General features: G+C 42.6%; 1 protein-coding gene across 3 annotated transcripts in view; it reads right to left on the bottom strand.

Annotated features, from left to right (window-relative positions):
* Positions 1-278: 278 nt before the first annotated feature.
* Positions 279-23540, bottom strand: part of SBNO1 (strawberry notch homolog 1) — a 43535-nt gene continuing 20273 nt past the window's right edge. For all 3 annotated transcript variants that reach the window (XM_069960830.1, XM_069960832.1, XM_069960831.1), the window contains exons 9-32: positions 22787-22877; positions 22524-22685; positions 22017-22152; positions 21824-21929; positions 21531-21684; positions 20356-20538; positions 20173-20270; positions 19354-19505; positions 19059-19262; positions 12911-13087; positions 12629-12822; positions 12099-12230; positions 11590-11725; positions 11358-11470; positions 11091-11162; positions 10872-10971; positions 9824-9898; positions 8932-9078; positions 8126-8220; positions 5086-5178; positions 4143-4280; positions 3421-3497; positions 2343-2536; positions 279-1761 (exon numbers count right to left, since the gene is read on the bottom strand). In XM_069960830.1, the coding sequence (XP_069816931.1) occupies positions 1619-1761; positions 2343-2536; positions 3421-3497; positions 4143-4280; positions 5086-5178; positions 8126-8220; positions 8932-9078; positions 9824-9898; positions 10872-10971; positions 11091-11162; positions 11358-11470; positions 11590-11725; positions 12099-12230; positions 12629-12822; positions 12911-13087; positions 19059-19262; positions 19354-19505; positions 20173-20270; positions 20356-20538; positions 21531-21684; positions 21824-21929; positions 22017-22152; positions 22524-22685; positions 22787-22877 (3172 nt within the window). In that variant the 3' untranslated portion in view covers positions 279-1618. The remainder of the gene's footprint in view (positions 1762-2342; positions 2537-3420; positions 3498-4142; positions 4281-5085; positions 5179-8125; positions 8221-8931; positions 9079-9823; positions 9899-10871; positions 10972-11090; positions 11163-11357; positions 11471-11589; positions 11726-12098; positions 12231-12628; positions 12823-12910; positions 13088-19058; positions 19263-19353; positions 19506-20172; positions 20271-20355; positions 20539-21530; positions 21685-21823; positions 21930-22016; positions 22153-22523; positions 22686-22786; positions 22878-23540) is intronic.

The raw sequence follows: 23540 nt of genomic DNA, 5'->3' as shown, positions 1-23540 counted from the left end.
TCTTTCCTTATTCCCTCAGAAGTCGCCCCAAGATCATGTAGGAAATTAGGGAGAAGCTGCTGAGCCAGTGTGATAAATAACTCCTGGTATCTGACTGGCCATTTATGAAGGAGCAGGAGTCGGAGTTGGTCCCTGATAAAACCAGGAGTCAGCGCTGCGGCTTACTGACTCCACTGCCCTGGACGAGACTGCAATGGCTGAACTGTGTACAGTGTTGCCACATGTTATAATAAAGAATAAGCAAGAAAATTCAAATGTGCAAAATACCACATGATAGATTTATGTTAGTACAATGAATTTTTATTTGCTCCCTCTAAGGTATAAATACCTCATAGGGTAATTTAAATTTTCCCCAAACAGGTTTATACAGTCTCAAAACGTTCAATAGTGCAACCTGTGCAAGCAAGAAATGACAAACATTGTCCTTTTCACTTCCTTATAAACATGAACTATTGAAGGCAAGGAAAAAAAAAAACAAAAACAAAAAAAACTTACCCATATTATAGATAAACTATTCACATTTGTACATTACAATTTTTAACAGCTCAAGAAACTCTACAATGTCTTACAACATAGTAAATTGTGTTCAAGTTACAGAGAAGGCAAAACAACACACAGCAGGAAGCCTTGAGTGATCTACATAACAGTGTACCATTCAAGATGTGCCTTATTTTACCAGTCAATCGGTTTGTGTTTTTTTTAATTAAATTACAATAAAGCAATTTGTAAAGACAAAAAAAAAAAAAGCAAAATGGAATTGTATTGTTCCCATTTTTGATGTCAAAGGGAAAAAAAAAAAAATACGATAGGCACAAGCCCTTTGCTGCAGCACATTAGGAAATGTCCTTTTTACACTTAAAATATTACATTTTCATCACAACTTTTTTTTTTTTTTTTAAGAGCAAATGTGTTGAAATCGCATCATACACAGAAGAAAATGCACTCAACTTAAATAATTAAATTTAAAATACTATGTAAAAATAAAAAAACGGCCTAGGTGGAAATCGGGAACTGATTGTTCCCGGTGGATCAGGACTTGCCAAAGTCTTTGTACTCATGCTTTCAAAGACATGCGCTGCATTAACCAATGTGGGGGGAGAAACACAAATATACCCTTTTAAATACAGTGCATTTATGAAAGCATGCATTCCTTATTACACAAGTTAGGAAAACCTTATATACATACATTGGTTTATGCATCATACTGTCCGACGTACATGCATTTATGGAAAGCTCCTCTTTAAAAGTTATTACCAAATAAGACCCTGAGCACTATATGGGAAAAATAAAAAAAAAAGCAGTGCGTTCCGACTTCCATGAGGAAGAAAAAAAAAATTAAATTAAGAACTATGAAAGCTGGAGCTGATGGGAAGCACCAAAAGTGAAGTGTAAAGAAAAAAAACAAAAACAAGAAAACGTTATGTGCCACTATAAAAGGAACTTGCAGATTGCCACAAAGATCTCTTGGTGTACGCAAAGTCCTAGTGTTCAACGGAACACAGCGTTCACCAACACGCAAGTAGAGTGAACTTCTTTGGAATCTGTCCCTGATTCATGTGCACTGTTATGGTGTCTACAGTTTCTCACTACTATGTCCACGTTTCTGCTCGGCAGATATCTATGGGGTGCTGAAATTGCTGATACTCTGAGGATGAAGTTGCTGCCACATCTGTTGCTGTTGTACCGCAATCTGCTGAGACTGGTCTGAAGTCGATAACAGGGTTATAAGTGACGATACACAATTTGCTGGAATGATTAGACCTGTGAAGAGAGAACAATTTAGAGTTTATTCTATCTGCACTACTGACCATTATACATGCAAAAGTTAAACTTTACAACTTTGCAAGTGTTTTATTTATAAAGTAGCCTTCTGTAATTTTTGTTGGCTGTATATAAATTTTATAGGCAGTATATCCTTTGCACTAAAAAAAAAAAAAAAAAAAAAAAAAGGCACTTCTTGTGACTGATTTATTAAAATGCAGCACTGCCATAGTAAATGCATTTAATTGCAAGTAAAAAAAAAAAAAAAAAAAAAAAAAAAAAAGTTACAAAATGGTAAAAAAATAAAATTGTGCAAATAAATTTACCCGGTACTGCCAGATGTAGGCCTGCACTACATTGTGCAACGTTTTAAAGTTGCAAATGACAAATTGGCCACTATCCCCGTATTATGTGAACATTTAAATGAAAAAAGAGGGAAAAACAAAGTTGCATCTAAAAAAAAAAAAATATTCACCCGTTGAATACTGGTTCATAAATAGAACTTTAAAAACTAAAAAATGAACAAAAAATTCTTCATCTAAAAATGGGGGCAAAGCTTCCCCATCCATCACTGTACTTACCAACAATTCTTTGCCCATCTTCAGTCCGTAATCGAACTATTTGCATTTTTACATTTGTGCCACTAACGGAGGCTAATACTCCTTCCACTTTAGTCCAGACACTTAGGACAGAACCACACAGAACATAATACGTCCGGCAGCGTAAGCCTATCTCACACACCAATCCCAGGCTCGCCTTTTTACAATTACCTCTCCTGCAGAGAGAAAACAATGTTCAGTTAAACACAGTCCTCAGCAAAGGCTAAATATCAAATCTTCACCACAGCTAATTTGGAAGTCAATAAAACGTGAATGTACGTAAGTATCATAGAGAGAGAAAAAAAACATTTTCCGCTGTGTAAAAAAAAAAAAAAAAAAAAAAAAAAAGTCACTTTAAGAGAAACATGAAGACAAAACATGTGACATAGTTCCAACTCCTCGTTTGTTAATACTATATAAAGACTACAATATCCTGGCAATATCAGATATAACAGATTCTACACATGTGCGCTCATGAAGGGGGTAATTAAAAATTTTTTTTATATATTATATATATATTTCCCGCCACCACTTTGGTCCCTGCTGTGCGGAGCTTCTACATTCAGGACCATGACTTCACATGCCAGCGCAGCCAATCAGCAACTGAGGTGGGACACAGTTGCAGCCACTGATTGGCTGAACAGGCCTGTGACGTCATGGCCTTAAACACAGAAACACCGCACATTTGGAACTGTATCGCGGGAGTGGGGAAGTTAACACTCTTGTGAAGAATGTTCTCCCCGAACAACACCTTTAGGCCTCATTCACATGTAGTCATGGACAGCACTACAAAACGTGCCTTCATAGTAATCCGCAGTTCACGGACCTCTGCATTGAAGACAGTGATCCATGCCACAATTATGTGTCCATACTAGGACCTTTCTTTTCTGCGGCATGGATCACAGCCCCGTACACACCATACTGATGCATGAACGGCGCCATTGAAATGCATTGGTCCACAAGTGAACTACAGACACGTGAGTGAGGCTTTAAAATTTAAAATAAAAATTTGACATTAAAGTGTAAATGCTGTAAGTAGGAATCGCTACGAATTACTCACCAATAGGCATGAGTACAAATATCAGCAGATGATGTGTACTGTTCTTTCCAGTGAGAAAAGGCATCATCGGACGTTACCTGGCAAGACAACAAAATATAACAAGCTATAATTTATAACCTGAATGTTTTGTCTGAACATGCAAACTGCTGCAGCTAAACCTACAAATTGTACAAAAAACAAACAAAAAAAAAAAACCCTGAATGGTCGAATCCTGAATGGTTTTAAAGAGGACCTGTCACCCCTCGTGCCGGGGTGACAGGCTCCCGACCCCGTTAGATCCCCCTATACTCACGTGATCCCGCCGGGTCCCGCTTCCTGAGCCGGTCGGGTCACAGAGATTTCAGCGCCCGAAGCCCGGCGCGCACGCTGAGAGAGGAGTCCGATGCCCATAGAGAATGACGGAGCATCGGACTCCCCATTCATTCTCTATGGGCATCTGACTCTGCTGTCAGCACGCGCGCCGGGCTTCGGGCGCTGATATCTCCGTGACCCGACCGGCTCAGGAAGCGGGACCCGGCGGGATCACGTGAGTATAGGGGGATCTAACTGGGGTCGGGAGCCTGTCACCTCGGCACGGGGGTGACAGGTGTCCTTTAAGTTTAAATCTCAAGTAAATCTCAAGTAAATGATGAGCAGAGGTCCAGCCTCTCGAGCGGTGTCTGAATGCTTATTTCCCAGGGGGTATGAAACCAGTCCTTACGGGCCCTGCCAGTATAGATTACCTTCTTATATTTCTTCCTTAATTCTGACAATGTTTCAAGTTTCAGTTGCTTTCCAGTATTAGGCCTGTACACCAAGAAAAGCCTCTTTTTGGGGTTGATTTCTTTTACTAAAACAGCAGTTTTCTTGTTATTTCTTATCTGCAGAACAAAAGTAGTTTTTAGTAACAGGAAATCAAATATAACAATTAAACAGAACACTATTCCTATAAAGCCATTCAATCGGACTAAAATATTTTACATTTAGCTTAAAGGAGAACTATTAGCAGGTTAGATTAATCGAACTAGCTGATACGTCCCTATTGCACAGGAGACGCCAAGGATGATGGTAGGTCTCTTCCCTTCCTCCTCTGAGCCTTTCCGGGGCAGTTAGTAGGGCCAGATTGGCGCTATGGGGGCAGGTAGTGCTCTAACCAGTGTTCCTAGTTGTTTCACCAGACCATGGAGCTCACTACTGAATGCCCTGGAACAGCACAGAGGAGGAACGTAAGATCATCCTTGGCGTCTCCTGTGCAATATCATTCATATCTATCTCTAATCAGCAGGTTAGATTCTTCTAACCTGCTCATAGCCATGTTAAAGAGGAACTATTGCATATCGGGAGAACATATCGTACTTGCTCCCCCCCTCCTGAGCCTCTCTTCCTGTACAATTGCACCTTTGCTCTCAATGTATGACAGTCTAGTTGCTAGAAATATACACACAGTAGCAGCCTTTTCAATGAGGTTGTTGTTAGTCCCCTGAAACCAGTGTCAGATTATAAAGGTCCTCAAATTACTGCTGCAAATGAGCACAGAGGCCTGTCAGCCACCACTCTTCTCATAAAGTGCTGTGTCCCCCTACTACTGTTCTCATACCAGTTTCTACATGTTCTGATGTCTTCCCCTCCTGTATGAGTGACATGTCTCTTCAGGCAATCAGCGTTTGCATTTTAAATGAATCTTACCTGTAGTGATAAATAAAAGCCATCATCTGGTCCAGTCTGTTCTGTCCAGATTTTAGTTGCATCCTCCCACGACATTCCTCTTTCTACACTTATCTGAAAATATTAGAATATTGTTTTTATAACCAATACGTTTTATGGGGATTTCCTTATCCACCATTACATAGGGAGGTCTGTAGTCAACAAATTGTTTTATTAACCTGCTAAAACGATGCTTATTTGTCAGCTGTTCACTGGGCCTATTTCACATAGCAATATTGGTGGATAATCATCTTGTATAACAGGGCCCTTTCACAACTTAGGAGTTCACTTGCTGCATTTAATGTGCATACATCAAAAGCTGCCACAAGAGGAGAAGATAGCCAATTGGCTTCCATTGGGCTGTAACATGCAAGCATACCATTGTATTGTTGAATATAACAGCAGCGTATGCCAGAACAAAAAACTGCAATGCAATGGAAGCCCCTATTGGTGAATGAAGTCACTGTATGCATATAAAAAAGGCATTAGTCAGTGGTATATGTTAGTAAACTGTTTTTGCCGTGACCAGCTCCAGAGGTTCTGACGGTTTGAGTTATCCAGTATTTGAAAAAAACCAAAAAAATTAAAACTCTCACTTTCTTTCAAAGACAGCACCACTCTTGTCTCCAGTTTGGGTGCAGATTTTGCAACTGTGTTCCATTGAAGTGAATGGAGCTTAATTGCAAACCGCACCTGAACTGGAGACAAGAGAAGCTGTCTCTAGAAGAAAGTGGCCTTGTTTTTGTAACCCTGAATAAACTCCTTTAAGGCATCTTGTGAGCTCTGGCACACTACATTTCGTCTGCAGCCACTATTGGAGGGAGTGCAGGGGCTTGCTGCTATACGAAAAAACAAGCAGCAAGTAGCAAGCTCCAATGCGCTCTAATAGTACCTGGAGGCAGTATGGATGTGGCATTTTAAGCCCGATATCTATACTGCATTAACCCTTTGAGGACCAGGCCCAAAATGACCCAGTGGACCGCGCAAATTCTGATCTTAGTGTTTCCGTTTTTCCCTCCTTCCCTTCTAAGAGCTCTAGCACTTTCAGTTTTTTATCTACAGGCCATGTAAGGGCTTATTTGTTACAGGAATAGTTGTACTTTGTAATGGCGTCTTTCATTTTACCATAACATGTATGATGGAATTCCAAATATATTATTTATGAAGATATAAATTGGTGAAATCGCAAAAAAGAATGCAATATGGTAACGTTTGGGGGGTTCCTGTGTCTACGTTATGCACTATATGGTAACAGCGACATGACACTATTATTCTATAGGTCAGTCTGAACACAACCATATGCAGGTTACACAGATTCTCTAATGTTATATTTGTATTTTTTTATGAAATCCTTTTTTTTGGCAATTAATTATAAATAAAATGGGACTATTGTGACGCTTATAACGGTTTTATTTTTTCACCTACGGGGCTGTATGGGGTGTCATTTTTTCCGCCATGATCTCTAGTTTTTATTAATACCATATTTGTGAAGATCGGACGTTTTGATCACTTTTTATTAATTTTTTTATATATATAATGTAACATAAAATCGGTAATCTGCGCACTTTTTCCCCTCTTTTCGTGTACGCCGTTTACCGTTCGCAATGACGCTTGTTATATTTTAATAGATCGGACAATTACGCACGCTACGGTATATTATATGTTTATCTATTTATTTATTTTTATATGTTTTATTTATATAATAGGATAGGGGGGTGATTTCAACTTTTATTGGGGGAGGGGTTTTGGGGTAGTGTGTTAGTGTTTTTAACTGTTTTTTTTTTTACACATTTGAAGTCCCTTTGGGGGACTTTTACATACATTACTTTGATTTCTACACTGATGAATGCTATGCCATAGGCATAGCATTGATCAGTGTTATCGGCGCTCTGCTCATTGAGCCTGCCTGTGCAGGCTTAGAGTAGCAGAGCGCCGATCGGACCGCATGGAGGCAGGTAAGAGACCTCCAGCAGTCCGTTTTACCGATCGGGACCCCCGCAGTCACATTGCGGGGGTCCCGATCGGTAAGTGACAGGGGACTCCCCCTGTCACTTACACCTAAACGCCGCGGTCGCACCGCGATCGCGGCGTTTAAGGGGTTAATGACACGCGGCAGCGCGATCGCTGCAGCGTGTCATTGCCGGTGAGGTCCCGGCTGCTCACTGCAGCCGGCCCCCACCTCCTATGAAGCGCGCTCCGCTCCGGAGCGCGCTTCATAGCAGGAATAACACCCAGGGCGTACAGTTACGCCCTAGGTCGTCTGGGGACAGACTTCCATGGCGTAACTATACGCCCTGGGTCGTCTAAGGGTTAAAGGGGTAGTGCGGCGGTAAACAATTATTCACAGAACACACATTACAAAGTTATACAACTTTGTAATGTATGTTATGTCTGTGAATGGCCCCCTTTCCCGTGTCCCACCACCCCCACCTGTGTACCCGGAAGTGTGGTGCGCTATACATACCTGTCACGTGCCGACTCGTCTCCAATCTTCAGTCAGCGATGTCGTCATCGGCCGAATCCCTCCGTCCGTCCTGAGTGTCGGCCGCCCTCTGCCGCGTCATAGGCTGCTCAGCCGCGATTGGCTGAGCCAAACTGTGCTCAGCCAATCGCGGCTGAGCAGCTGATGACGCTGAAGAGGGCGTCCGGCACTCAGGACGCTTGGAGGGATTCGGCCCGGCCGTCCGGAGACGACATCGCTGACTGAAGATCGGAGACGAGTCGGCACGTGACAGGTATGTACAGCGCACCACACTTCCGGGTACACGGGTGGGGGTGGTGGGACACAGGGAAGGGGGCCATTCACAGACATAACATACATTACAAAGTTGTATAACTTTGTAATGTGTGTTATTCTGTGAATTGTTTACCGCCGCACTACCCCTTTAACTGCACAAAATAAAAATCTTTTGGCTCCAAAATCTAAAAATGTGGAAGTATATTTTTTGGTTGCACTTGGGACCCATTTGCTATAAGGTAATCAAAATGAGAAAGCAGGAAAGAATACCCATCCATTACTTACTGTGTACAGTTCCACATGACCTGACGTGGAATAACCTGGGGTCAGGAACTTCTTAACCTCAGATTTTCTAACCTTCTCATCCCCAGAACCAAGATCTGTTAAGACAAACAACATGCTTAGAACAGTGCATAGAGATTCACACAGAGCTGATACTTCCACAAGTCAGCAGAATGTGCGGGAAGAAGCACCAGTGTCTGCAAGTTGGGGAGCGAAGGGTGCTGCTGTGTGCTTCTCCCTGCTTGTTTGTCAACCGACCAGAACTTCAAGCATCCATGTTTTATCCAAACGACTGGGACACTAACTTTTGTAATTTACCTGACTCCTGTACTTCAATTTCCTACTTCTAAAATATATGCACTAGTGCAAAGTTGAAAGCCAGTAATCAGCTGACTGTACTGCAAATGCAAAGTACAATCAACTCATGAGTGAGAGGGATTGACAGGGGCTGTTTTAGTGATCAGCCAACTAGTTAAATAAACAGTCACTAATATTGTGTTTACACAGACAGACTTCTGTCAGATTTCTGAAGCCAAAGCCAGAAATAGATTTGAAAACTTTTTTGGCTTCAAAAAAGTCTGTCAGATTGGTCTATGTAAACACACCATAGGAGGCACATGCAAAGCCTTATGGGGCTTGTAGTAAATAATGCCAAGAGTGCTATCCTGCATGCCTCCTCTTGGATCCCCTCCCGAGGAAGGAACAAAGGTGGCAAGGCAGCACCTCCGGAAAACCATAGGAACTGAGAATATACAAAGTCTGTCATCAAGTCACATTAAAAGAGGGGGGGGGGGGGGGTAGTTCATTACCTAGAATGCCCATGTCATATCTGCCATTTTTCTTTGCATTCTGTATAACTGCATTGAGCGTGTCTGAGAAATACTGAAAGAGAGCATTTTGCTGGTGTACTTCCATGCCCAAAATACGGTTAAGGAACTTTCCAATATTGTTGTAATCTGTAAAGAAAATAATTAAAAAGGGAAAAAACAAATTATTAAAAAATTTTTTGCTACTGGTGCATAAGCTGTATTGCCTTTTATATATACTATATAATGATACATGGAAAGGGGCAGATCCATTTTAGTGCTCAGGCCTCTCATTTTAAACAAACATCTTACCGATTAATGGTGTGTGGGAGAAGAGAGAATGTTAGATAGATGCTGTAAATATGCAGTTATTTCTCTTCAGATACTAAAACTATATTATACTCCACAACTACATTCATTCCATTGCACATTTCATAAAGAGATTTCTTGCTGGTCCAGTAGTTGTTGAGCGTTTACTATGCTCTACATCAGTGTTCTCCGACAGGTCATGTTTTAGACTGCAGTAGGGGACCAATGCTTTACATCTGATCAAATTTAAAGGGGGTTATCTATCCAGCATTAGAAATACATGGCCACTTACTTCCAGAGACAGCACCACTCGTCTCCAGTTTAGGTATGGTTTGCAATTAAGCTCCATTCACTTCAATGGAACAGAGGCAAAACCTGCACCTAAACTAAAGACGACAGTGGTGCTGTATATGCAAGTGGCCATGTTTGTGTAGCGCTGGATAACCCCTTTAAGGCAAATCTTTCATTTTAAGATTACCTCTGTTAGGGAAAAAATTCTAACAAAAAGTAGTGCAAATGGTATACAAGGTTAAATCAGCAACAAACTTTTCAAAGCAAAATGCATGATACATGCCAAGAAGCTTACCTTTATCAAGAGTCAAAATTCCTGATCGGTCTTCAACATTTATTAGACCAACTCCAATCAACCCTTGGCGAACATCTAAATGTTGAAATTTACAGGGATGGCATTAGTGTTAGAAGCCTTGTGAACTAGATTAAAAGTAGTGATGCAGTCTGCTCACTGTCCTGACAGTATTTCTTGCCAGATACTTATATTTTGGGAAGTGACTTGTCTTTATGTTCAATATATTTCACATTGAGCGCATATTAAGAGACAAAAATTCTTTGCATTAAAGGGGTATTTGGCGGGAAAAAAAAAAAAAAAGTTCTTTCAAATCAACTGGTGTCAGAAAGTTATACAGATTTGTAAATTACTTCTATTTAAAAATCTTCAGTCATCCAGTACTTAGCTGCTGTATGTCCTGCAGGAAGTGGCGCATTCTCGCCAGTCTGACACACTGCAGTCACCTCTGTCCTTGACAGGAACTGTCCAAATCTGTACAGCTTTCTGACACCAGTGAGGATACATTTACACATCAGTAATGCAGCCCACAGCCGTGGACTGCAGAACGAATGTGCATCAGTAGTGCTCTGTGCTTCATGGAGCACTACATTGAGATAGCGATCTGTGCTGAAAATCCTGGTCTACACTACAACACGGATTGTTGCCCTGTACAGATGTGTGAACAGGTCCAGTTAAAAATATTGGTCCTATATTCTGTCCACAAATGAAGACAGAACTGGGGGCGTGTGAATAAAGGCCTTAATTTGAAAGAAAGATTTTCACCGGAGTGAAGGGCCTATCTTCACAGTTTTCTTCATTTGATATACTTTTACATGTTATACCATAATGTTCTGTGCTTTTTTTCACATGATTGTGTACTATATATAAATTATTATATTATGGTGCATTCATAAAAACTTGAAGGCAACACTTGCACAGAATCTAAAAACAAAGCTGGAGGAACTTAAAGCACCCTGTGGAGGTCAAACTGAAAAACCTGCAGTTTAGTGCTACTTATGGTTCAAAGCCAAATACCTTTATATTTCTCAATATTGGTAAAAAAGCTCACCTTTAAAGAAATCACCAGGATAATCTGGTGGGGGAGAGACCAAGGGCGCATCCAGGCTTACAATAGACTTCATAACAATTTCCAAAGCATTCCTACCATACTGCAATAAGAAACACAAAATCAAAGTAAATTCAAAGCAAAAGGCTAGCGAACAAATCATCAACGAATACATCAAATAGATAAGCATTGCTAGCTACTTCAGACAATGACAATCGTTACCTTGTTATCAAAGTTAAAGCGGCTTAAATCCCTTGTTTCTGTTGCTCTTCTATCACCATGCGTCAAAGCCCCCTAAAAAAATAAAAATAAAATCAATTCTACAGGGAAGAATTTGTGGAGATTTTAAATGACTCCACAAATAGAGATACCAGTAGTTTTCTTACAAATATGTAGTATGTTCTAGTATGTAGCATGGCGTCATTAGGGACTGACTGTAGTGTGCAGAGTGCCACAACTCAAGCAGCTAATAGCGATGTGCAAACTTACCAAGCTTTCCAACCTTTTGGCAACTATTGAAGCAAATCTTTGTTCTCCAGCTAACTCTGAGATGAGGAAGACGTATTCTGGAGCAGTAACTTGATTAGACCTGTGTGTCCTACCTACAGGAAAGCAGTTCAAAAGGTTTAAGGACAGTACTAAAAACAGCAAAATGCATCTACGTTTTACTGCAAATAAAAAACATAACAGCTATGCATACTTTCCCTCAAATACAACTCACCAAACTGCTGAATAGCTCTGTCTGCACTCCAGGGCAATTCCAATGTCATATGTACTCTTCTCCTCTGATTCTTAGCTCTGCGGTCAGCTTGTAATGAAATTCCGGAACTGGCAGCTTCTGAGATGATTGCTATATTCTACAAACAGAAACCTTAATGTCAATTATACGTAACACTTAAAAGGTATATTCCAAACTGAACTGTACAGCATATTCAGGAACACCAATAATGATTGTTGAGGCAGTCAGTAAAGATTTTGAATGGAGAGTTTGCGACACACATGTACATGGCTATTCACTCATATAGGAGTTATAAATACTCCATTAGTGTATGTAGACAGCTGGACACATGCATTATCAATTGTCCAGTCACAATCTGCCTGATGGCAATCTAATCGGTGGGGACAGGGGTGAAACCCAGGTCTACCAGGCATTTAGAGCATACCAGTGACTGCTATAAGTATCAGTGCTGGAAATAGAGGCTTAGATGTTTTCAACTCTTCAAAACTAACCTTTTCACCATCCATGAACCTCTGTTTTTCAGTGATATTAAGGATTTCTACAGGTACGTCGAGCTCTGATCGAGACTCATATGATATGCTTCCATCATCATTACTGACCACTCTGCCTTTCCGACCAGTCATCTATAAATAGAAGAGATTACAAGTGAGAATACAAATCCACACAACATAGAAACCTACAATACATCCATCACTCACTCATCCTAATGAAAGGTATCATTCGCTGACCCTTGCTCCATATCATATGGGTCAATGACCAGGCACGCATGCTGTAGCACCATTCTATTCTAGGTGCCTGACAAAAATACCAGAACAGAGCACTCTGCCATCTTCTAATCCCACAGAGTAAATGATGCAGCAGCTCACACAACATTGGGATCAGTGGGGGGTCTCTATAGGTCAGGCTCCCACCAAATTGGATGTTCATCATAGGAGAGGAGCTGGAGGTAGATCTTATGCTGTACATAGAGCTACAAGGGTCACATTTCTGTATAACAAAGCTGATATTTTCAGTAGATTACCTCTGCCACATTATCTGGCCCTCCAAGCTCATCAATAAGCTCATCTAAAGTATTTGGGGGTAAAGCTTCTGCTAAGTTATCCAGTTTATCCAGCAGCTCCTTCTTCATTTGTTGAGCCCTTTCCACAGCATCCTGGCTGGTCATGCAGCTGTTACTGGCATTGGTATTACTGGAAGCTGGAGTACTTGAAATAACTAAAATATAAGTAAAATGGTTATTCATTTGCAGTGGTTTATCTAAACAAATTATTCTACGGTACAATGTTTGAGGTCCACAAATCACCTGGAAGGCTGGGGGCAGTGCTTGCCGGAGCAGATTTGACAGCAGATGAAAAACTGGGTCGCTTAGACCCGAGTCCTGATGCTAATAAGGCACTTTGAATGGAGTCTGGATCAATGCTTTTCTTTTTCTTCTTTTTATCTTTACTCTTCTTGTGTTCTTTTCTGATCAGCCAAGGATCTGTCAAAATTAGGTGTAAAAAGGTAAAGTTAACACCATCCAGAGTGGAAAAAGAGGATTTTTTACTCACCGTAAAATCTCTTTCTCGTAGTCTTCATTGGGGGACACAGATACTATGGGTATAGGCTGCTGCCACTAGGAGGCGCTGACACTAAGAAAGAAACAAAGGAAGTGACTCCTCCTGAGCAGGATATACCCGCCCACAGGCACTGAGGTAAACCAGTTTGTGCCAGAGCAGTAGGAGAAGTCAAGAACAGGTAAAGTAGGAATAACACCAAAAACTGAGAAAACTACCATACCGATGAAAAACCCAAAAGAAAAATGGGTGGGTGCTGTGTCCCCCAATGAAGACTACGAGAAAGAGATTTTACGGTGAGTAAAAAATCCTCTTTTCTCGTGCGTCTTATTGGGGGACACAGATACTATGGGACGTCCAAAAGCAGTCCATGGGGTGGGAAAGATAACCGCTAGACAAGAGCGCTTGGCGAGAAGCCACAAAATAGCACCAACACAACCATCAAATAGGAATAGAGCAAGGGTTGATGCTGAATGCGTCAGAGAAAACCCCGACAGGTCCGCGGCAAAGGAAAGCGGGTCTAGTCCCTGGAGCAACGTGCTGCACTGCAGAGTGGGTTGTGGCCTTCCTAGAAGCCAGCAACATGATGTAACATTGAGTCCAACAGAACTAGTAGGCTAGATGTGGGGAAAAAAGCAGACGCCCAGCCAAGTAGGCGACCACAGGCGGCAGGGACTTACTCTGAGGTAGAACAGAAAAAAGGCAAATACAACCATGACGGGAGAGACTGGAAAGTGTTTCGTGGCACCTAGAGGCCTAAGGCGTCAAATAAAGGAGAAAGGACTGAGAGTCTCTCATAGAAGGTGCTACATGAGATGCAGGAGAAGCTGCGTCCCTGACTATGGAGCAGGGAAGAATGGCCAGGCTGGAAGCTCCATAGGCCTAGGAGTACAGTCTTCACTGTGAAGAGAAAGCCATGGCCTATGACATGAGTTACCCCATCTGAGAAACACATACATGTTAATAAGAATAAAGCTTTCCAAGCGTAATGCAGTCCAGGGAAAGAAGGAGAGGGAGAAAAGAAAACCGTGATCTGAATCTTGAGCAAGTTGTCCTGAAAAGAGTACAGTAGTACCTGGTACCCCGCAGTGTCCGACAGAAAAGATGAGCAGAGGAAGCCGGTAGGCCGGGAAAAAAACAACTCCATGGGCTGTTAAAGCCCCAGAAAGGAGGTCGATCATATAAAACACTCCGCTCCAAGGAAGCCTAGAGGTACTCGAGAGCATGGAGTCAAAGAAGAAAACCGTCGAGGGAGGTCGAGGTAAGGCTTATAGGCACGGGAGTTGTCACAGGACAAGGGGAACAACAGTTAATACATAGACTAGAGTCCATATGTAGACTAGATCTAGAAACCAACGCCTCAAAGGGTGAGCAGAGACGTTGCTTGAGAAAGGAACCTTATGCGGGATCCAATGGCCACATTGAAGAGATTAGCGGATCAACCAGCTCAACCGGATCCCTAGGCAATTGGAAAGGCGAGAGCCAGATGCATTCTGGTGGACAGAGCAACAGGAAAACAAGGGGACTTTAATGGTTAATGAGAAAAGATCATCGAGAATTGGCAACTTGCCGAACAAATGAAGCCTGGCCAGAATGCAATAGGTTCGGAGACGATAGAGCCTTAGGTAGGGCCAGACATGGGCCAGTGAACAACCCTGTTTGCAAGTAGAGGAAATCTTTAAGGGAGAAGTTCTCGAGGACTCCACATGGGAGACAAGATAAGGGAGGGGGACCGGGAGTCCCATCTGGAGAGCATGGCAGGTCAACAAGAAGACCAAGGACAAGCAAGTCAAGCAGGAGTGCTCATAGAGGCCAATGAGGGCTGAAAACCCACACCTGCCTGTCGGAAGAAGCAATCTCGGAATAACAGTCCTCTGGAGGACTGTAAGATACCTATTATACTAAATATTCCATCCTCACGGAGAAGAGAAGGACTGCTTGAAGATTTCCTGACTGAGTAGTAAAAAACCAAACCTAGGATAGGGGGGTCATGCACAACAGTGTGCTACTTCAGAGCGTAAGAATAACTGTGTATGCGGGAGCACTGCAAAACCCTGAACTGAGAACAACAATGCTTCATAGTCCATATGGCCAAAAAAGGACACTTGGAGAAGCTAGACCACAAAGGGACCATACACCTAGGCTTAGGACGGTAGAGAAACAGTACAGGCAGTAAACAGGAATCCTTAACCTGTGAGACTGCAGCTGCCTAAGAGAGAAGACTAAATACTAGCCATGTTGGCCATAGGCAGATGCAGAAGGAGAAGTCCTAAAGCAGCACTGTGAGTCATGTAGGCAGTCGATGTCCTACATACACCAGGGGTAGAAGAAACCCTTACTGTTTTACCTGAGGAACCGAGAGGCCTCACTTCACCCAGATCAAAGAGAAGAGGCAATGTGGCTGGTGCTGACCAAGGACAGCTTCCTGAAGTAGAGCACCATGAGACAATAAGAACAAACCTCGCTGAGGGCCATCCGCAGTATAGCAGAGGGGACGGTCTAGGCAATACAATACTACTACTGTTACCAAGCCATACTACTGGGTAACAGCCAGTGAAACAAATGCCAAAACATGGTAGTTATGCCCAGATGAAGGACAGAAGAACCACCCTGACAGTACCAGGATGAAATAGTGACTGTACCTATATGCTGCCGGCCACTCAGAGGACCAGAGTATGACAGTACAACAGTCCGGGGGCAGGTAAAGCAGGGGGTTCTGTACCTTGTGTAGTGGGACACGTAGCAGGATGCTCGGGCTTTAGAAAGGATACGGCCCGAGAGGAATAAACCAAGGTTACACTGCCCGAGAGCAGGTAATGAGACTTGCTAGTGGAAACATACAGAAGACGAAATGGTGTGGTAACAAGTTACCCTATGATGATCCCCTGAAGTGACAGGCACCGATCATGGGAGTCCTACGAGGATGAAAGGTAATATACAGGGTAACACGAGCAGAGTAGCTGCAAGCAGTAAGTAACCAAGGACCAGCATTCAAGAGATACAAATCCCTGGACTGGAAGCAGGTAATGTGCCTGGTCAGACCTGTAAACTAGACAAGCAAACAGAAGCCTACAGGGTGTGCTCTGGGAGCAGGGAAGAGAACAGGACTGAGTCCCAATGTAAACGAGAACTGGACACGAGAAATGCCAAGCATCATCACTATAATGCACTATAATGAGTGGACCTGAAGAAGGTGTATTACATCGTGTAACAGAATACCACAATCTGTGCACACCGAACTACAGGTAATGTAGTTGGAGCCATATCATGCAACAGAGGGCAGAGCTCTGAATAACCTTGTACCACCACCTGGGAGGTGATAACGTGTCCAGTTCTATGTCTCTGACATCATGTAGTAAAGGAATCTATGTCATGAAGATGAGAGGCAGGTCTGAAGCACCGCCCGCTAAGGGGTGATGTTAATGACAGAACATGTGTCGTGCTTGTGACATCCTGTAGCAGAGGGGGTAGCTCTGAGTAACACAGGAACAATGATTGGCAATGGGTGATGTGTCTGGTCCCATAACCTGTATGACCAACCATGTAGCAGACGGTTCTCCTGGTTGGGAAACCGTGTAGCAGAGGGTTCTGCTCAGAGCCCAGATACACCGCCTGGAAACAGGTAACGTGTCTGGTTCCGTGTACTTACCGTGACACTGTGTAGCAGAGGGTTCTGCTCAGAGCCCAGATACACTGCCTGGAAACAGATAACGTGTCTGGATCCGTGTCCTGCTCGTGACACCATGTAGCAGAGGGTTCTGCTCAGAGCACAGATACACCACCTGGATAGCGGGTAACGTGTCTGGTTCCATGTACTTCTCGTGACACCATGTAGCAGAGGGTTCTCAGAGCACAGATACACCACCTGGATAGTGGGTAACGTGTCTGGTTCCATGTACTTCTCGTGACACCATGTAGCAGAGGGTTCTGCTCAGAGCACAGTAAGCTCCGTCTAGTAGTGAGTAACGTGTCTGGTGCAGTGTCCTACTTGTGACACCATGTAGCAGAAGGATCTCACTGAGGGCACAGAAACACTGTATGGTGATGGGGAATGTGTCTGTGCGTATGTGGTTGGAGGGGAACCAGAATGTGTATATAAGTATTAATGTAATCTTAAATATATAAAATCTGACACAGAGGGGTCAACCAGCACCAAAAATGCTGGATCTGCAGACCAAGGGTTGCTGGAACATTATATGGAACATTGGCCATAATAAAACATGATGCAAGCCATTCTTATATATGTAATGGTGTAATAACCACTTCCACCAGTAGGTGGCAGGATAAGCTGCTGGGAATAGAACAGTGTGTGTGGTAGCTCTCCCGGGAGAGAACAGGAACACACACACACAGACACACGGCAGGATGCTGCAGTCCGCAGCACCCGAAAAGGGGCGGGGCAACCCGGGAGGGGGCGGGGCATCACAGTGAAGGCTCCACAGAGTTAAAAAGATAACAAAAATGGTGATGCTGCGGCCCTTACGGCATCCGAAAGGGGGCGGGGCCTAACGGGAGGGGGCGGGGCATCCCACAGTAAGTCCCAGCAACTTAAGAAAAACGTCAGGATGCTGCGGGCTGCGCGGCTCCCGAAGGGGGCGGGGCCTAACGGGAGGGGGCGGAGCATCCCGGGGTGCAGAATCAGCCACATAAGATACAGGGCTGGATGCTGTGGCCCACGCGGCACCCGAAAGGGGGCGGAGCCTAACGGGAGGGGCGGGGCATCCACAGTGCAGTAGTGCAGGCTCAGCAACCTAAGAAAAATGGCGGGATGCTGCGGCCGACAGGGGGCGGGGCCTAACGGAGGAGGCGGAGCATCCTCCAGAGCAGGTACTCCAGACATAGCCACAATAGGGAAAAAAGGCGGGAAACTGCAGCCTGCACAGCACTGACAGGAGTGGGAGACCCCTCACTGTACACCCCATGGCACCCAGAGAGGCACCAGTACAAAATAAAATGGAGGAGGGGGCTGGCCTGTTACTGACTGAGGAGAGAGCCACAGAGGTACAGTGACCCTGAGGGAGTGGAGCATGGGGAGATGGAGAAATCCCTGTGTGAGGAAAGCATGGCCCGGGGGTTGTCTATAAGAATACAATGGTGGCCTGGGAGGGAGGGCAGGGGGAATATACTTACCATATAGGAGCACATACTCACCATTGCCGTCTTCAGCCGGTGGGTGCCTCACCTTACGCGCCAAGCTTTGGGGGGCGAGGCGGGAAGGGGCTGTGCGGATACAGAGTCCGCAGAAAGGCGACCAGACAGTCAGACTGATTTGGTGCCATGGTGTCACGTTGCCGGCCGGTGGCAACCGAGGGTAGACAGTCCATCTATATTTATGGTCTGTTCCCTGGTAGCATAGTGAGGGGATCAGGGTGGGTCTAGATTACCCACCGTGCCCAAGAATCCATAAGACCTAGAAGGAAAAAGAAAATCTAACTAACTAAACATAAAGGAAGAAACTGGTCTGGAGAACCCAGACCTGTGTCTGCCTCCTACTGACACTAAGCTAAACTGGTTTACCTCAGTGCCTGTGGGCGGGTATAGCCTGCTCAGGAGGAGTCACTTCCTTTGTTTCTTTCTTAGTGTCAGCGCCTCCTAGTGGCAGCAGCCTATACCCATAGTATCTGTGTCCCCCAATAAGACGCACGAGAAAACTCATTGTATAACTACACGTGTTGATGAATCTATTACATCTTTTACAGTCACAGTAAAGAATGGCTACTATGTAACAAAAAAAAAAAAAAAAATCTGAAGGATTTTCTTTTAATAGTCTTCATTCCACAATATTTGCTATTTGAAAAAGGTACGACACAGCAACATGCAGGTTGGCTTTTTACAGAAAACGGAAGTGATTTTCTAACCGTAGAAATAGATATACAATAAACACACAGTATTTACCATCTTCATCATCGCCGCTTGACTCATCTCTAAACGGATTGAAGTCATCTTCGTCGTCTCCAGAGCTCACAGATTTAAAGCTTTCACTTTCGCTTTCAGCCTCTTTATCAGAAGAGTCAGACCCACTATCCATTTCATCTGAACTGCTGCCAGCAAGTCCACCTGTTTTACGAGGTTTCTTGGAGTCCCGTGAGAGCTCTTCACCTAAGAGGATCCAATGTATTCAGATTAAAACCTCAGCAAAAGTGTTGACTTTTCGAAAACACAGAAAAAGATAGAAAAGATGATCACCCACCTTTCCTTTTCTTTGTCTTGCTGTCCTTGCTGGGGCTCTCTCTGGGAGAGTTGTTATTGCTTTGTGCTGTTAAGTCTATTCCAAGAAGGCTAAATAGTTTCTTTCGATCTGGAGCAGGAAAGTGCTTCTCAACCAGAGACTGTAATACTCCCCTGATAAGAAAATTATCACATTGTAATCTTTTGCAAAACGTAAGACACTAGAGCATTTAACCTGTACTTTGGAAACATAGGGTTGGATGAATGCATTATGGGCTATTAAAATTACTATCGCAACGTGGAAGGAAGGTTGGCAACGGTTTTGTTTGCACAATACAGGTCGGCACTAACTAAACTGTATAGTTTGAATAAGGTCATGTTACACCATGGGTCACAGATAAAAACAGATGAGAGGGAGTCAATCTATATGGGTGGTGTCCCCTCTCTGCCTTTGCATTAATTATTATTCAGAATATGGGATACGTGCCACAAATGCAGGCCACATAACAGCTTGTGGACTAAATAAGCAGATGTGTTAAAGGGGCCGTACTCCAAATGTAGCACTTTATCAATCTAATTCATTTTTACTTCATTCCCTCCAGCTGTGCACACCATGGCAGTAGTAAGGTCCATTTACACAGATTTATCTAAGATTTTTGAAGCCAAAGCCAGGAATGGATTTGAAGAGAAGAAATCTCAGTCTTTCCTTTATGACCTGTTCCCTGTATATAGTCTTTTCCTGGCTTTGGCTTCAAAAATCTGTCAGATAAATCTCTCTGTGTAAATGGACCCTTAGTAAGATCCAATGTGTGTAAAATGAAGTTAGGTCTAAAAATCTTACTTTGCAGTAGACACAAAATCATTCAGTTCTCCACCTCCTTCCTCCAAAGCTTCAAGAGTTCTTGCTTCGCCAGTGGACTGGAGACCAATAACTACACACTGGAACAGAAAATAAAGGATGTTACGGCATTGCATTTCTTTTGACATAACCAACATGAACCAAAAACCCACCAAGACCTCGTACCTTTCCATTTTTTATTTCTTCTCTTGCAAGCTGTACTACTCTTCTAACTTTGGATGCTATGCAAAGGTATTTGAAAAACCTCTGGTGCGCCGACCAGAACTGACCCCACATCGACTTCTTCATCCGCTGTTCTGCATCAATTAAATCTGCAGCTTGTTGGAAACGCTCTCTCGCCAGAACCCACTTAAGGGAAAAAAAACAAAAACACAATCTTTACATCAAAACAAAGTAAGAAATCAGTGGTCGGCACACACCATCAGTGTTAGCAATAAAGTCTATGTTGAGTCATGAAGTGTAGACTAAAGCCCTTTCAAAAGGGGCAATATGGAAGACGTATATTCCCGATAAATCAGCCCATGTAAAAAGATCAGTCTATGAATGGGCAAATGCTTGTTTGATGGTTCACTGGATCTTATATACAGGCTATTTATTGCCATCATTGGTTTAATAAATACATTACTGATATATACACATCACCTGGCTAATGTGTGGCTAACCATTATGTAGTTAACAGTAAGTATTCACATAAAATTAAAATTCTACTTCTGTTTAAAAAATCTCAAGTCTTCCAGTACTTATCAGCTGCTGTGTATCCTGCAGGAAGTGGTGTATTCTTTCCAGTATGACAGTGCTCTCTGCTGCCACCTCTGTCCATGTCAGGAACTGTCCAGAGCAGTAGCAAATACACATAGTAAACCTCTCCAGCTCCAGACTGAAAGGTATACCACCAACTACAGGACCTACAGCAGCTGATAAGTACTGGAAGACCTTTTTTTTTTTAACAGAAGTAAATTACTCATTTCTGGTACCAGTTGATTTAAACAACCTATTTAACCTTTAACACATGCTCAAGGAAGATTAGATTCACGTGTCATCATCTTCCCCATATTTCAATGAACACATAGCTTAGGTTTCTACCTTTATGAACCCATTCGACCAAAAGACAGAGGTTACATGAATGATTCCAGTCAAAATGATGAAATCCACCATGAAATATGTTTTAGCAAAATGTGTTAAAAAGAATAAAATAAAAATAAAAGTCTAAATTCTGTGCTGTGAATGTAATGCCAGCTTTGTTTTAAACTAGTACTGTATGGCTAGCCAGAGAATATCACACTGTGTAATGGAAACTTAGAATAAAATCCTTACAAAACTTAAAATGCCAGAGCACTCACCAATTTAACAGATTTATTGTACATTTTGACATAGTCCTGGGAGAGAGGAACTTCTTCAATTTTGAAGGTGACACCAGTGAAGCTCAGCTGCCTTGCGATGTACATGCCCCTCAATTTCATATCCATGGCCACAATTTCCATAGCACCAACACCCCTTGAAATGGGAGTAAAAAAAAATAATTATAAATAGATAATTATTGATCTTAGAGAACACCACCACCTGCCCCCCCAACAAAAAACATACTGCCCTGTCAATGCACAGTTAAAAAAAAAAAAATAATTTAAATTTGTACCTTCTTTCCACTGCCTGGATAAAGTCATTAAATTCTCTAAAGGGAGTACCATCACCCCAAATTCCCAAACGGCTCATATATGCCATATTTCTTGGCTCAGAAGCACCTAAAAGGAAAACAAAAACGTTACTTATAAACTACGATGGTAGCTATAGATTCTGAAGTTCAACTGCAACAAACGTGATCTACGTACCTGTGGCACTAGCATATACAACTCTAGCTTTGGGCAGCTTGTTCTGAAGCTCCAACACCGCTAAGCCAGTTTTGGTTGGTTTTGAAGAACCAACTGGACACAGATTTTTTGCCTTGTGACATTCATCAAATACAATCTGAAGATAAAGGAGTTAAGGAAACTAACAAAGAAATGTTTGGTAAGCAATTTTTTTTTTAGTTAAACATTGCATTCTACACAGAAGCATTTTATTTTTTATAGCTAACATTCTAAGGGTGGGTTCACATTATGGAATTCTCAGGGATAACATCCAGCAGCTCACCCCCGCCCGTGCTACAGACTCCATTCTATGCTTGGGCAGACTCCGCCATCCTCCTGAAGAATTGGCGACAGGCAGTTATATGCGCAGATTCCGTAGTTTGAACGCACCCTAATTCTGGATACACACTCCCCACATGCACACTACACCTAAAAGAATTAGAATAAATCTCTACTCTGGGTAGATTGATTGTATAAGAAAAAGGATACAACTCCATCAAAATCTTCTCCGCACCAGTGAAGCAGCTGCTTTAAGCGAGTCTTATATTTACCCCCAGACTGGCTTTCACCAATCAGTGAGGAGTATGTTGCAAATATAACGCCTTTCTTGACGCTACCATTATGCTTGGATGAAATTTTTCCATATTTAAACTGTAAAAAAAAAAAAAAAAAAGTTTTAGGTGAAAGGATGTAAGACCCAAAGAATAACACACAAAGGTAACATTTATAGGAAGTATAACGGCTGAACGCACCTTGTTTAAAGAGTGAACCTGAATATTTTTAGCTCCAATGTCTCTTAGGTCTCTTTCAGCATCATACTTTAAGTCATTGGAGACACTGAACCTGCAGAACAAAACAATAAAGTAGTTCAGAAAGCTTATATCATTAATAAGGCATTAGGGAAAAAAAACAAACAAGAAAAAACAACCTTTAATAACTCAACTTGGGTCGATACATTTATGTGAATAAAACACCAAAATTGTGGAAATTTGTAAAAAATTTGCATTCTAAACTTGACAGTCTCTGCTTGTAAGAAAGATAGTCATGCCAATCACAAATTAGTTGATGATCCACATTTAAAATATCTACTTTATGCTGGTATCTGGTGAACGTCCATTCTGCACGACGTTATAAGATTTAGCAGCAGTTTTCCGAAACAATGTTAAAGGGGAACTCTAACAAAAAGTTTTTTTTCTCTAAATCAACTGGTGCCACGGAGTTATACAGATTTGTAATTTACTTCTAAAATCTCCAGTCTTCCAGTACTTTTCAGCTGCTACATGTATTGAAGGAAGTGGTGTATTCTTTCCAGTTTGGCACAATGCTTTAGATTTTTAAATATAAGTCATTTACAGATCAGTATAACCTTCTGGCACCAGTCAAGCAGGAACCCCATGTTAGTAGGATCCCGCTGCAGATGACATGGGCACTGCTGTCCGTTTCAACCCATGTGCAGGTACGTCAACTTTTAGTGCACCGGGGCAGTATTTTACACAGAGCACCACT

The sequence above is a fragment of the Dendropsophus ebraccatus genome, chromosome 3 (assembly GCF_027789765.1).
Source record: "Dendropsophus ebraccatus isolate aDenEbr1 chromosome 3, aDenEbr1.pat, whole genome shotgun sequence".
Classification (NCBI taxonomy): domain Eukaryota; kingdom Metazoa; phylum Chordata; class Amphibia; order Anura; family Hylidae; genus Dendropsophus; species Dendropsophus ebraccatus.
Note: the sequence above shows the minus strand (reverse complement) of the source record. Positions and strands in the feature narration are given on the sequence as shown.